The 13,105-nt window shown below is 46.7% G+C and overlaps 1 protein-coding gene across 2 annotated transcripts in view; it reads right to left on the bottom strand.

Annotated features, from left to right (window-relative positions):
• LOC131071469 (probable thimet oligopeptidase) overlaps positions 1 to 13,105 on the bottom strand; it is a 296,968-nt gene that overhangs the window by 73,215 nt on the left and 210,648 nt on the right. For both annotated transcript variants that reach the window (XM_058007329.2, XM_058007328.2), the window contains exons 9-12: positions 934 to 1,014; positions 668 to 830; positions 285 to 405; positions 58 to 130 (exon numbers count right to left, since the gene is read on the bottom strand). In XM_058007329.2, the coding sequence (XP_057863312.2) occupies positions 58 to 130; positions 285 to 405; positions 668 to 830; positions 934 to 1,014 (438 nt within the window). The remainder of the gene's footprint in view (positions 1 to 57; positions 131 to 284; positions 406 to 667; positions 831 to 933; positions 1,015 to 13,105) is intronic.

Raw genomic sequence — 13,105 nt, forward strand, 5'->3', positions numbered from 1 at the left:
AAAGACAAATAAATGTACTTCGTAGAAAAAGAGACTGTTGAAGAATAGATCAACAACCTGGCGAGTGCCATTTCTCAAAAGGCAGCCATCCTGAAGAGGAAAAACACAAGTATGTCCATATTTTCCATCTCTGAAAAGAAATACATAAAACATACATCAGTCTAAAAAAAAAAATTATCATTTCTAGTCATAGTCAAGTATTTTCAACAGTTAAAAGACAGCCCTTAAAATAACAATATCAACTCATAAATAAAGTGCATGCATACTACCGACAGAGCACGCACCTAAGATATAGATCAATATAGAAATACCCCAAACTTTCATTAGAGACAGAATCCAAAACTGAATATAAGCAAACATCAGGATGCCAAACCTCAGCTCCTTGGACCCTGTCAAATTTTAGGCCTGCCATGCTCCATATGAAAAACAACCAGCTTACAACAGTCAAAATGTAAAGAAGAAACTATCAAAAATAAAAATAAAAAAATCATCAACTGCTAATATCCCATAAATAATTGTGAAGACAAAGTTAGAAAGCTCTAAGAGCAGAGTCGAACAATGTCAGGTTCATAACGTACAAACCCCTATTCCACTATATCCAAAAAATATGCGACTATGGAGGAAGCAAATCATCAAGCATGTTTCACAGATTTCTATGAATAAATACCAAGAAGATCTTGATAAGTTCTCAACAGCCATTGTGTAACAGATTCGACAGGAAAATAATGCCGCAATTCTTTATAATTGATTCCAAACTCTCGCTCTTCTGCTTGGTGCATATAGTATTGCAAGTCTTCCATTCCAAATGGAGATTCTCCTTCCTCTTGTCTCTGTTGTCGAAACATCATTATTACCATAGCTTAAACATACCAACCATAGAATACCTTATATATAATACTACATACTGTAAGTGTCTAAACTGATAAAACTAACCTTCAAATCCTTGAGCCTTTGCAGTTCTTTGACAGCCGATTCTGACATGATCCGTGATTCATCCTCTAAGAACTCCATTACCTGAAAATGTATACCAAATTTTAATCATGAAAAGTAATTATCAACTGCTTTTCTTTTGTATATAATACATAATGTTGATGAGAGGTCACACTGAAATTTCATCAACAGAACAATCATATTTGATGAATAATATATGGGATCCTACATAGAAATTAATGTAAATAAGAACAATGAGCAAAATAGGAAACAACAACGAAAATCAATAGAGATAAGAATCTGGGGCATGTATAATTATAAATCTTCCTATTTCTTATGTTGATAAGAGTAAAAGAATACATACATGGAAGATACCATAAAAAAATGAACAGTTGACTTTCCAAATACAATTCATACAAGAAAGAAACATAAGATGGAGAATATTTTTTTAAAATAACACAAAGGCTATATAAAGATTTCTAAAATAAAATTGTTAAATTTACAATCCATTAACCACAATCTCCATTTAAGAAACCATAGTTTTAAAAACCTGACTTACTTGCAGACTTAGAAGTGAAAGGGTGATCAGAAGACTCAAAATCAGCAATTTAGAAAAATTCAAAGCAATACTTCCAAAAGAAGATCAATCAGCCCACCAATTATGGAAAGGTCATCTTGTGTTAAGAAAAAATGACAACTATATTATTACAAGGCAAAGATGGTGATTAGCAGAAGATTCTCATGGCCGACTCCATAAGCTTGACTCAGACAAATATGTAGCCCAATAACATACTAGCCGACCAGATTTATTAGAGGCTATTCATCATAGTAAGGTGCGATTAGTGTTTACCTCACTGGGTAAACAGGAAGAATACAGAAACTGAACAGTAATGCACAATGCAAATACAAGAGAAGTACCAGAATAAGCTTGCCATTAATGTCACAGGATGTTCATATTATAATCTGTCATCAATATTACATATCCCAACACCCGGAGGTGGTACAATATATGACAGCCGAAGGGGTGCGACACAACTGTCGCGACTCCAACTACCTACCCGTCGGCTAACTATACACTTTTTCCCGATAACATCATCCCCCCCAAAAAAAGAAGTCGTCTTCGACGACTAACAACAAAATGGAGACAATGTAATATAAATATACAACCAAGATAAAGTCAAGGAGGGGGCTGAGGAAGCGTCCCTGAAGTGGAAGGGTGAGATGCGGGTGTGTGGGCCGCCAGGCGGGAGCGGAGCTCATAGACCTGCTGGGTGCATGCTGCCGCATCCCGCTCTGCTACCAACACCTTCTCTAAGGCAGTCTTGACCATAAGCGCAGCCTCCAGTAGCTCCTTCTCCTTGGTATCGGCCGACTCTGTCATGCGAACCAACTGGGCCTGAACAACATCTAACTCCTGCTGGACGAGACTCCGCGCACTCTGCTCCTCCGAAAGACGGGTGTCCACCGCAACCTTCTCTGCGCGGGCTGTCTCAAGCTGTGCAACCAACTCTGATCTCTCGGCTGCCCACGAGGCTTGTTGTCTGGCCATGTCCTGCTCTAACTCAACTCGAGCAGCCTCGCGAACCGCAGACTCATGCTGTGTCTGGCGTAAGGCATAGTAGGCCTCCCTGTAAACCTGCTCAATCTCCCGGACGAGAGTCGTCACCCTACTCTCCACGACGGGCTGAGGCACACGCCAAGCCTCCAACATCGCATCCGTCTGGGTAACTGGCCACCCTCGCGCCTCAAAACATGAGGTGAAAGCTGCTGGACAGCCGTCTCGCATAAACTGGAGGACCTGCTCTAATTCCTCCACAGCCTGCTGTAGAGCCCGTGTCTGAGCCGCGGCCACCACTCGCCGACCCCTCGTCACCATATCTGCCAAATAAACCTCAATATCCTCTCCAGCCAGCCCCGATGTAGGTACAGGAAGCCCACGTGGTAACTCAAAAGTCTCCTCAACCACACCTGCTGCATCCTGCTAGCACAATGGTGTCTCCCCCGCCCCCTCAAGTGTAGCAGTCGCCTGCTCTGGGCCGGTAGGAACACCCTCTCCAGGGACCTGTCCCTCTGCTGGTGCCTGCGTCTCCGCCGAGGAATCCTCCAGATCCACCACCTCAGTGGGAGGCTCTCGCCGAGGTGAGAGTACAGCTGCTCCTACGGGTGGCATCACTGTCATCTGGAATCTCCGGGTCAGCCAACTCCCCATAGCCGCCACCAATGGAGCTGCACTCAACACCTCCGACCCTCTCTCCCCTTCGGAAACATGTCCTGCGATGGGCTCCTCCAACAAGGAGGCAGCAACCGTTACCACTGCGTCGGATCCCACGACGTCCAGTCGTACCTGAGGCTCCGTCTCAACCATCTCCTCTGCCACGCCTCCCTGCGGTGGACCACACAACTCTACCGTGCTGTCAGTACATGCCTCTGCGGGAGTCGGTCCTGCGGCTGGTGCACAAGTCTGCTGCGGTGGTATGGCGGAAGGTGCTGCGGCCAGCTGCATGGGCCCGAGTGTAACGGGCGTGCGGCTCTGCCCAAATGCCGGAATCGAAGTACTGCCCGCCGACGACCCCACAAGTGTGCCAAGTGGGAGTGTGGGTGGTGCAAACAACACTCGCTCTCCGGCGGGCTCCATCCTCCCCTCATCTGTGGCCCGACTGCTACTGTCATCCTCATCCTCCGAATCCTCCGAATCCTCTGCACTGCTGGAAGTTTCTCGCCCACTATCCGGTTCTGCTGCGGTGGTCTCTAATACCCGTTTCTCCTTCGCGGAAGAGTGTCCAATATCCAGGTGTCGCCAATGCATGATAGGAGGCTCACCCTCCGCCAAAGGTCTCTGTGGCCGTACTTCCAACTCAGCCTCTGGCACTGCTTCCCGCGTAGCCTCCAAAAACAGTCCAATGGCATAGTGGGGCATATAAAAGGTGCGCTGCTCCATCATCAAGAATGCGCACATCCGCTCTGATAACAAGGTAGCCCAATCATACACTACACCGTTCAGTAACCCGTTCATCAATATGATCTATGGCAGAGCGATGTCGGATGCCCTACCCGACCCTGTCAACCTGCTTTTGATGACGTCCATTATGCATCGCCAATGACCCTCTGCGACAAACGACCTACGCATCCCACGACCCTTCGTGGCGTCTACGATGCTCGCCATCTCTGCTGGGGTCAAGTCTCGCGACACTCGCGTAATCCAATGTTCCTTTTCCTCCCGTGTCATCTTCTTCGCCTTCAAGTCCACTTTCTTGCCATGTATGCCTGGGATGCCAAATACTCTCGTGAAATCTGCAGGTTTGAAGGATATGGTGATATCCTTCCCAAGATACTCAAATGTGCTCGTCCGTGAGTGGCTATCAAAGGTATCAACCATATATCGCAATGCTCCCTCGTACTCGCGAATGGCGAACACAGGCATCCGGATAGCCCATTCTACCCCTGCTTTGCGAAGACTTGTCTTCACCAAATTATCATCCGGCGTGTCTTGCCACCATTTCCGACATTCCACCCCATTCAATCCCTCAAAGGTGATATTCTGTGAAGTGGAGGTGTTCTTCCCTTGTGCAGTGGGCTGCTGTGGTGTCTTTTTCTTCTGCCTGGCTTCCATTGTGCCACCTGCTATTCGAACACCTGAAGGAAGAATACGTGCATCCGGCTTCCTATGGCAGCTATCCTGCAACTGTTTTTTCCAATTTCTTTTTCCCGCAGACTCCATTGACCAATTCTTGATTTCCCCTTGTCGGACGGAAAGCACCTAACTACCTCCTCGCAGATAGGCCGTACGGCGGTAATCCCCAACTACCTCCGGCTAGTAAAAAGCTAAACAAAAAAAATCCTCCTGTCCACCTCCCGCACTACTCCGCACGGTAACTTCTTGTCCGCCTAGATTTGTGAACACCGCACGGTAGCTTTTTGTCCGCCTATATGTGTGAACACCGCACGGTAGTTAAAGCAGTTTGTTCTGTCATCAACTTGGTAGAAGCATGGCAGCGAGCAAGAGTTTGGTTTGCTTTAGTTAAACCTGGCCTTCGATAAAAATCAGGCTCTATTCCATTTCGTGCGGTAGCTTTTTGTTTCCTACGCTTTTATCTCCCACGCCTTTATCTCCCACGGCCTTCGGTTTCCACCGCACGGTGGCTTCCCTCTTCCTTCCCTTCGGCTGCTTCTTTTTCTTCGGTGGTTCCCTTACCGCGTGGTGGCGTGGTGGTGCGGGGTTCTTTTTCCCTTGGCTGCGTGCGTGTTTTTTTCCTTCGGTGCGTTTTGTTTCCTTCGGCATAAACCCTTCGGTGCGTTTTATATCCTTCGGCATGTGCGGCTTTATACCCACGCTGGCCTTCGCGGCTTCCACCGCACGGTGGCGTCCACCGTCGGTGGCTTCCACCGCACGGTGGCTTCCACCTTCGGTGGTGCCACCGCACGGTGGCTTCCACCGTCGGTGGCTTCCACCGCACGGTGGTGTCCACCGTTGGTGGTGCCACCGCACGGTGGTGGCCACCGTACGGTGGTCTCTTTTCCTTTGTTTTTCTCTTTTTTTTTTTCAAAATTTTTTTTTTTTTCAATTTTTTTTCAATTTTTCTTTTATATATTTTTTCAAATTTTCATATATATATATATATTTTTTTCGAATTTTCTCTTTTTTTTTTTTTTTTTCATTTTCTTTTATTATCTGACTGCACCTCCTGTCGGGCTGCTCCTGCGCGCTTCCAGCCTCTGGTGATACACTTTCAGTTTGGACCCGTTGACGCCCTCTGGAATTTCCTGTCCGTCGAGGGTCGAGAGCTTGACGGATCCATTCGCTGCGACCTCTCGAATCCTGTAAGGACCTAGCCACTTCACTCTGAACTTGCCGGGCTTAATCTCGTTTCGTCCGTTATACTTTAGGACTAATTGGCCCGGCGTGAACCTCGCCCGCCGAATGTGTTGGTCATGCCAGTATTTCCTGCGTTGCTGGGCCAGGTCTATCACCCATTGTGCCATCGTCCGTCTTTCATCCAACTTATTTAGGGCGTATAGTCTCTCTCGAAGGCTTTCCATGTCGCCTAGCCTGTTGTCAATAGCGATTCTGAGACTTGGCACCATGAATTCCACTGGTACCACAGCCTCCTGACCGTACATCAATTGGAAAGGTGTCTGTCCGGTGGTTACTTTGTAAGTTGTGCGGTACGCCCAAAGTACCGAAGGCAGACACTCCTCCTAGTCTTCTTTTTCCACCCCACAAGACTTATAAATTACCGACACGATGATTTTGTTGGTCGCCTCAGCCTGACCGTTTGCCCTGGGATAGTACGGACTTGATAGGGAATGAAAAATTTTGAACTCAGTTGTCAGTAGTCGAATAATATGATTTACAAAGTGCCCCCCTCTATCACTTGTCAGTTGAATAGGTATTCCGTACCGGGTGATAATCTGTTCATAAATGAATTTCGCCGTACTAACGGCGGAGTTGTCTGCCAAAGCCCTCGCTTCGACCCATTTGGTCAAATATTCTGTCGCCACGACAATGTATCTACATCGTCGGGCGCGACTCGGTTTCAATGGACCAACGAAGTCTAACCCCCATCTTTCGAACAACTCTTGAGCATGCGACGGGTTAAGTGGCATGAAATCTCTCTTTAACGGTCGCCCAGCACGCTGACATGTATCACAACTTGTCACCCATTCTCTGGCGTCATTATGCAGTGTCGGCCACCACAAGCCAGCTAGTAGGACCTTCCTTGCTGTCGTATCCGGTCCCATGTGTCCTCCAGCGGCCCCTTCATGGGCTTCTCTCAATACTCCTGGGATTTCCTCTTCCAAGACGCATCGTCGTAGGATCTGGTCAGGTCCCATTTTGTAGAGAAGGCCATTTATAAGTTGGAATGTTCGGCTTCTTAATACAAGTTTCCGTCTTTCGCCTGCTGACATTTCCTTAGGAAATTTTGACGTTGACAGGTATTCACCCACACTCGTGTACCAATGAGGAAGGATGGCAATGCGGAAAAGATGGGCGTCCGGAAAATCCTCGCTAACACCTTCTGCCGGTTCTCCAGACTTGATCCGTGATAGCTGGTCGGCTATGACATGGCTCCTGCCAGGTCTGACAATGATGTTGAACGTAAATTCTTGTAACAGCAACAGCCATCGACTAATCCGCCCCTGGATGATTGGCTTGTTCACCAAATACATCAACGCCTGGTGATCCACATAAAAATGTGAATGGTGTCGCCAATAGGTAATGTCGGAATTTTTGGACGGAGTATACCATGCCAAGGGCTTCTCTCTCCGTCGTGCTGTAGTTCCTCTCTGCATTTGACAAGAGTCGACTTGCAAAATACACTGGGTGGTCCAGCCCGTGGCTGCCAACTTGTGCCAGGGTGGCCCCTATGGCGAAGTTGGATGCGTCGACATGTACATGGAACTCCTTGTCCCAGTCCGGGTATGTGAAGATTGGCGCACCCACCAACCGTGACTTTAACTCTTGAAAAGCCTCTTCTTGGGCCGTCCCCCAGACGTACGGCTCCCCCCTTCGTGTCAGCCTATCAAGTGGGTATGATACTTGGGCAAAGTTCTTAATAAACCGCCTATAATACCCGATGTGTCCAAGAAATGACTTCATGCCAGTGACATCGTCGGGCGCCTCCATCTCCACAATGACCCATACTTTGTCAGGGTCCGTCTTCAGTCCAGCCTTGCAGACGATGTGCCCTAGTAACTTGCCCTGAGGCACCATGAATCTGCATTTCTTGGGATTTAGGGCGAGGCGGGCTCGTCGGCATCTCTCCATGCATTCGCCAAGTGCGGCCAGATGTGCCTCCTCCGTGCTGTAAATGGACCAATCATCCAGGAATGCTTTGAAGTTTCCCACGGACATTTTATCGAAGATATGGAGGATTATCCGTTGAAAGGTAGCTGGGGCGTTGCACAACCCGAATGGCATTCGGTTGTATGCATAGACGCCATCTTCTACGATAAAGGTGGTATTCAATTTGTCCTCCTCTGCAATGGAAATTTGATTATATCCAGAGAATCCATCCATAAATGAATAAATTTCGTGACCCGCGACTTCCTCGAGGATGGTGTCTGTGAATGGTATGGGAAATGGATCTTTAATTGTGCCAACATTCAAACACCTGAAGTCTACACAGATTCTTATCTGATCGGCCTCCTTTTTCAAGGATATCACAATGGGTGATACCCATTCACTCGTCTGGACCTTGAAGATGATCCCTGATTCAAGCATGCGGTCAATTTCGTTATTTACCCTAGCCGCATAATTTTTGTTCATCCTGTATGGCCTCTTCCGTACGGGCACAGCTCCGGGAACCAGAGGGATCCGATGTACACAAAGTTCTTGTGGTACCCCCTTGAGGTCCTTATATGTCCAAGCGAACACATCCTTGTATTCTGTGAAGATTTTGAACGCCGCCGTCTTTAAGACGGGATTCCAGTCGTCGCCGACCAGAATATTTTTCTGTTCTGAAGTTTCTCCAAGGTTTGTAACTTGAAGTGCGGATTCTTCGTATCTTATGGGCTTACTTTTGTCGAACTGGTGCGCTGGTGCATCATCCATAGGGACATCCCCTTCCTTGTATTGTCCGTATTCTGGCGGAAACTCGTTCATGTCAGGTTCTTCAATCCCCAACATATTGCACCCGTACAATAATTCATAGTCTTCCATTTGCCAATGGAAGAGCCCTCTTAAAGAATCTGTCTCATCCTCAGAACAGGCTTGAATTCCTAAGATGCCTTCGTCATCTGGTTCCCTGCCCTCTTTTCCTTCGTCGGTATCGTCTCCGTCGGACTCTGACTCTGACGCCAACTCTTCACTGACCAGTTGAGTTTTGAGGTCAATGGTATACCTTCGGCCAGCTTTTTCCATGGACAAGGTGTTCTTCTTCCAATTGTGGTTTGCTTTGGCCGCCACCAACCAGCCTCTGCCGAGGATGGCGTCGTACCCCTTCTTCTTCAATGGGATGACCACAAAATTCAAGACGAACGGCTGTGTTCCGATCGTCACTGGTTGCGCCATGAGTGTGCCAAGCGGCTTGATGCCGTGTTGGTCTGCTCCCAATAAATTAAAGGTGGACGGCCAGAGAGTAGGTTTACCCAATTTTTTCCATGTTTCCTCTGGCAAGACATTTACTCCCGACCCGTCGTCGACAATTGTGTCGGTCAGGATGGTGCCCAATATACCCATTTCCACCACTGCTGGGTGTCTACCATTGTTGATCGTCAGGGTTAATGGGTCTGCCGCTGTCTCACCAAGATTGTCCTTGCCATGTATTGGTTGGCCTACTGGGGTTATTATTGCGGATTGCAACGTCGCTCGCAAGTGCGGCATACTTTCCAGGAGGTCCTTCATTTTGACGGGTATCTCGACCTGTAACAATTGGTTTATAATGTTTGTTTCTCCTTCAGAGCGAGAAGTACCCGCAAGCCCCTGTGCATCCTTGCTCCTTGACATCTCCTTCTCCAGTTCCGCTCGTGCCTCCAGTGCCTTTCGTTTTTCTGTGCGGGGGTCTGGATAAGTGGCTGTTTTCGTCTTGGACCTTGTTATGGCGAGTGCATCCTCCGTTTCTACATTCAATAGGTTCACGCCAGATTTGGGACAATTGCCATCATCATGGTCCCCCGGACCGCACCACTAGCAAAGTTTTTGTGGTGCTTCCTCCACTGTACAGTCTCTGGCGAAATGCCCCCAGTGATTGCAAGCTCGACATTGTATCATCGGCCGCCCTTTAGCGTCGTATTGGATTCGGCTTCTATTATTCGTATTGTTATTATTACCTCTTCCTCGCCTGTTGTTTCGGTAGCCGCCAAACGAGGCGTTGTTGCTCGCAGGCTGGGACGTGCCGGCTGACGCAGATGGTTCTGTAAAGAGAACCTGTTGGCTACGAGTCCTCATATTGTATGGACACTCCTTGGTAAGGTGTCGGACAAGACCCCTTGGTGTGTCCGTCGGTACGGCAGTCCGTGCACCATAACTCCCCTTCGTCGCCCTTGCTTGTGCTTCCTTTGGTTGCCTTTATCTCTCTCATCATTCGTTCCATATCTTTCTGGAGAGCCCGTACCTTCCGATTAGAGTTGTCATCACTGCTATCACTTTTGTCAGAAGAAGAATCATCCTCCGATGAGGATTTATTTTTCTTCTTCTTGGACGTCTTCTGTTCACTTTCTAAATCCATTGCCCTGTTATAGGCGTCGGAATATGAAGAGGGAGGTACTATCTTCATTTTTCGTCTAAGGGATTTCTTTAGACCTTCCACGAACCACCGTTTTTTCAATCCGTCTGCCGGCTGGTTCTCCATCTTTCCTAGCAGCTCTTTGAGCCGCCGGCTGTAGGTTCGGACAGTCTCGTCCTTCCTTTGTTTCGTGCCGTAGATTTCGGCTACGATCTCATTATCGTCTCTTAGGAGACGAAACTCTGCTTGAAATTCCTTCTTTAGGTCTGCCCATGTGCCAATTTTGGCCTTGTCCGTATCCGAAAACCAGTCGATGGCTACGCCCCTCAGTGTTGCGGGAAACTGTGTTACCCAATCGTCCTCGTCGGTAACACCATTCGCTCCCCAAATTGTTTCACACGTGCGACAGTGGCGGACAGGGTCTTCTTTCCCATCCCTATGGAACTTTGGAAGTTTTTGTTTTTGTGCCATACCTTGCCTTTTTACTACTGGTGGTGGCTGTTGTCCTACTCCTGATGGGTCAGATCCTATAAGGGGTGCTTGACCGCCGTGCCCCAGTGTCCCTCCGACACTCCTGGCAGCCCCGGTGTCTTCTCCCTCTACTGCCTCCTCCCCACTCCTTGGAGTTTTGCTAGCCTCTGGTGTGTGTGGCAAGTCCCTCAACTCCCTCAACTGAGTTTGGGTACACTCTATCCTGCGGCGGGTTTCCGCAAGTAACTCCTCCCGACTCCGTGGGTGGCCTCTGGCCTCACCGTCCCCGTCGGAGCGTTCCTCCTCTCTTCGCTTATACCTCTGTCGCCTTTCCGCTTGCTGTTCAAGGATCAAGGCACGTTGGGCTACTGCACGTTCATCTATATATTGTTGCTTATTTTTGTCCTTATTCAGTGTATTGGGCATTAATTCCCAGACAGCTTTCTATATACTTAATGACATAAAAAGTAGAACACTTTTATTCATTCATAATGTGGAAGACAAGTTTATGCCAACAATATGACATAATTATTACAATAAGTGTTCTTTATTCCGCCCCGTATGGCTCACGGTTCAAATGCCCCTGACCTGGCGCCATCTCGTTCTGCTTCCGTTCCTCGTACTGTTGCAAAATTTGTTGACATCGCTCTTCCCGGGCAATCTCCTCCAGGCGAGCTTGTTGTGCCAACGATGCTTGTGCTAGCAATCGGGGGAGATGGTTCACCAACCGATTTACCTCCGGACTCACTTCTAACGCTGTCCACACGGCACTTGGTGGGACTTCCGCCTCCGCCGCCTCTCATCGTACGTAGGTCTGAATGGCTACTTGGAGTAGAATTGAAAATTCTCTCGTCGCGGTGTCTTCTCCTACGTAGAGTTCTGTTTGGGCATCGTCGACTTCTGGGTTTATTTCACCAACGGGTAGGCCCATTGGGTCTGTGCGCCATCCGTGTCTTCCGTTCCGAGTTCGTCTAGGCAACGGCGCCAAATGTTTACCTCACTGGGTAAACAGGAAGAATACAAAAACTGAACAGTAATGCACAATGCAAATACAAGAGAAGTACCAGAATAAGCTTGCCATTAATGTCACAGGATGTTCATATTATAATCTGTCGTCAATATTACATATCCCAACACCCGGAGGTGGTACAATATATGACAGCCAAAGGGGTGCGACAAAACCGTCGCGACTCCAACTACCTACCCGTCAGCTAACTAACTATTGATAATTAACATTACTAACTATACACTTTTTCCCGATAACAATTAGAAGGAAGAGATGATTAGTAAATAAATGTAATATCAATTAGTGATGGACATGATTCTTAAGGATAAATCGTTCCATTGAAGGGACGTAGCCATTGACATTAGATTTGTTCCATACCTATATAGAGGAGAACGTGTGGAATTCAAGAAGGCAGGTTTGGTGTTTTATATTTATCTCATACTGGAAGCACTCAGAGCATTTGACAGCCAAGTGAAGGTGGTGATCATTCATCATATCACAAGGAAAAGAACGCATGCACAAGAGTGAGATAGACAGAAACAGTGTCAAAAAAATGCACGATCACAAGGAATACATCAGGGAAAGCAATCAGAAATTAGAACTTAATCATTTAGATCAGAATCATTGTTGTTCCATTCCATGAATTATTAAGAAATCCTAAAGGCACAGCGATCTTATCAGTGAGAGATCAGAAGTTATACTTTTGTATTGATTCAAATACCTGAAGCACAACAATCAGCATATATAACTATGAGACCTATTGTATGTTAGAATCTACATTAGATTGCAAGAACCGGCTTCTTTTGGGATTGGTATATTGAAATTTACATCAAACAAAGGAAGGTTATATCATTATTTATTATGGCAGTTCATGTTCTTATAAGTCTCATTAATAAGCCTTTACTTTAAGTTACTCTTAATATAAATCTTACATAGTAATCAAGCCATAAGAACTATAAGCATAATTGGATCAATAATTTGTAAAAATCAGAGAAGATCAAACAAGGGACGCGTTGATGGGGAAGTTTGCACTTTTGTCAACGCAGAATAAAATATACGGAGTATACACTATCCTCTCTTGAATAAGGAAATCTCGTATGCTGAAGGACATGATCAAACAAGACGGCCTCAAGGTTTCGAATGTCAGGCATTGGCTATACTTAGGATAAATTGGTGATGATGTGATTTTCTGGTAATCACAAGGGACTTACGCACTGACAAGCTAGTTTGCATCTAATATGGCAATCTGATTGATGCTTCACTTCTCAAACTAATTAAAATAAAGAGCAAAAGGTTAGGGTTCGAGATCAATAGGGGCAATGATAGTACGATTGATGCTGCAGATAGATTCCTCACATAAAACTGATTCCTACTTAACCAGAGGTAAACTCATAATCACCACAGAAATAGAGCAATCTCCAAAGGAAAATGAAAGATTTTCAGATCATGAACATACATCTAAGTATCCAATTCTGGCACAACTCAAATAAACATCCACAACTAACAACAATAATAGGCTCAGACTAACCATGCA

Source organism: Cryptomeria japonica, chromosome 6 (assembly GCF_030272615.1).
Source record: "Cryptomeria japonica chromosome 6, Sugi_1.0, whole genome shotgun sequence".
Classification (NCBI taxonomy): domain Eukaryota; kingdom Viridiplantae; phylum Streptophyta; class Pinopsida; order Cupressales; family Cupressaceae; genus Cryptomeria; species Cryptomeria japonica.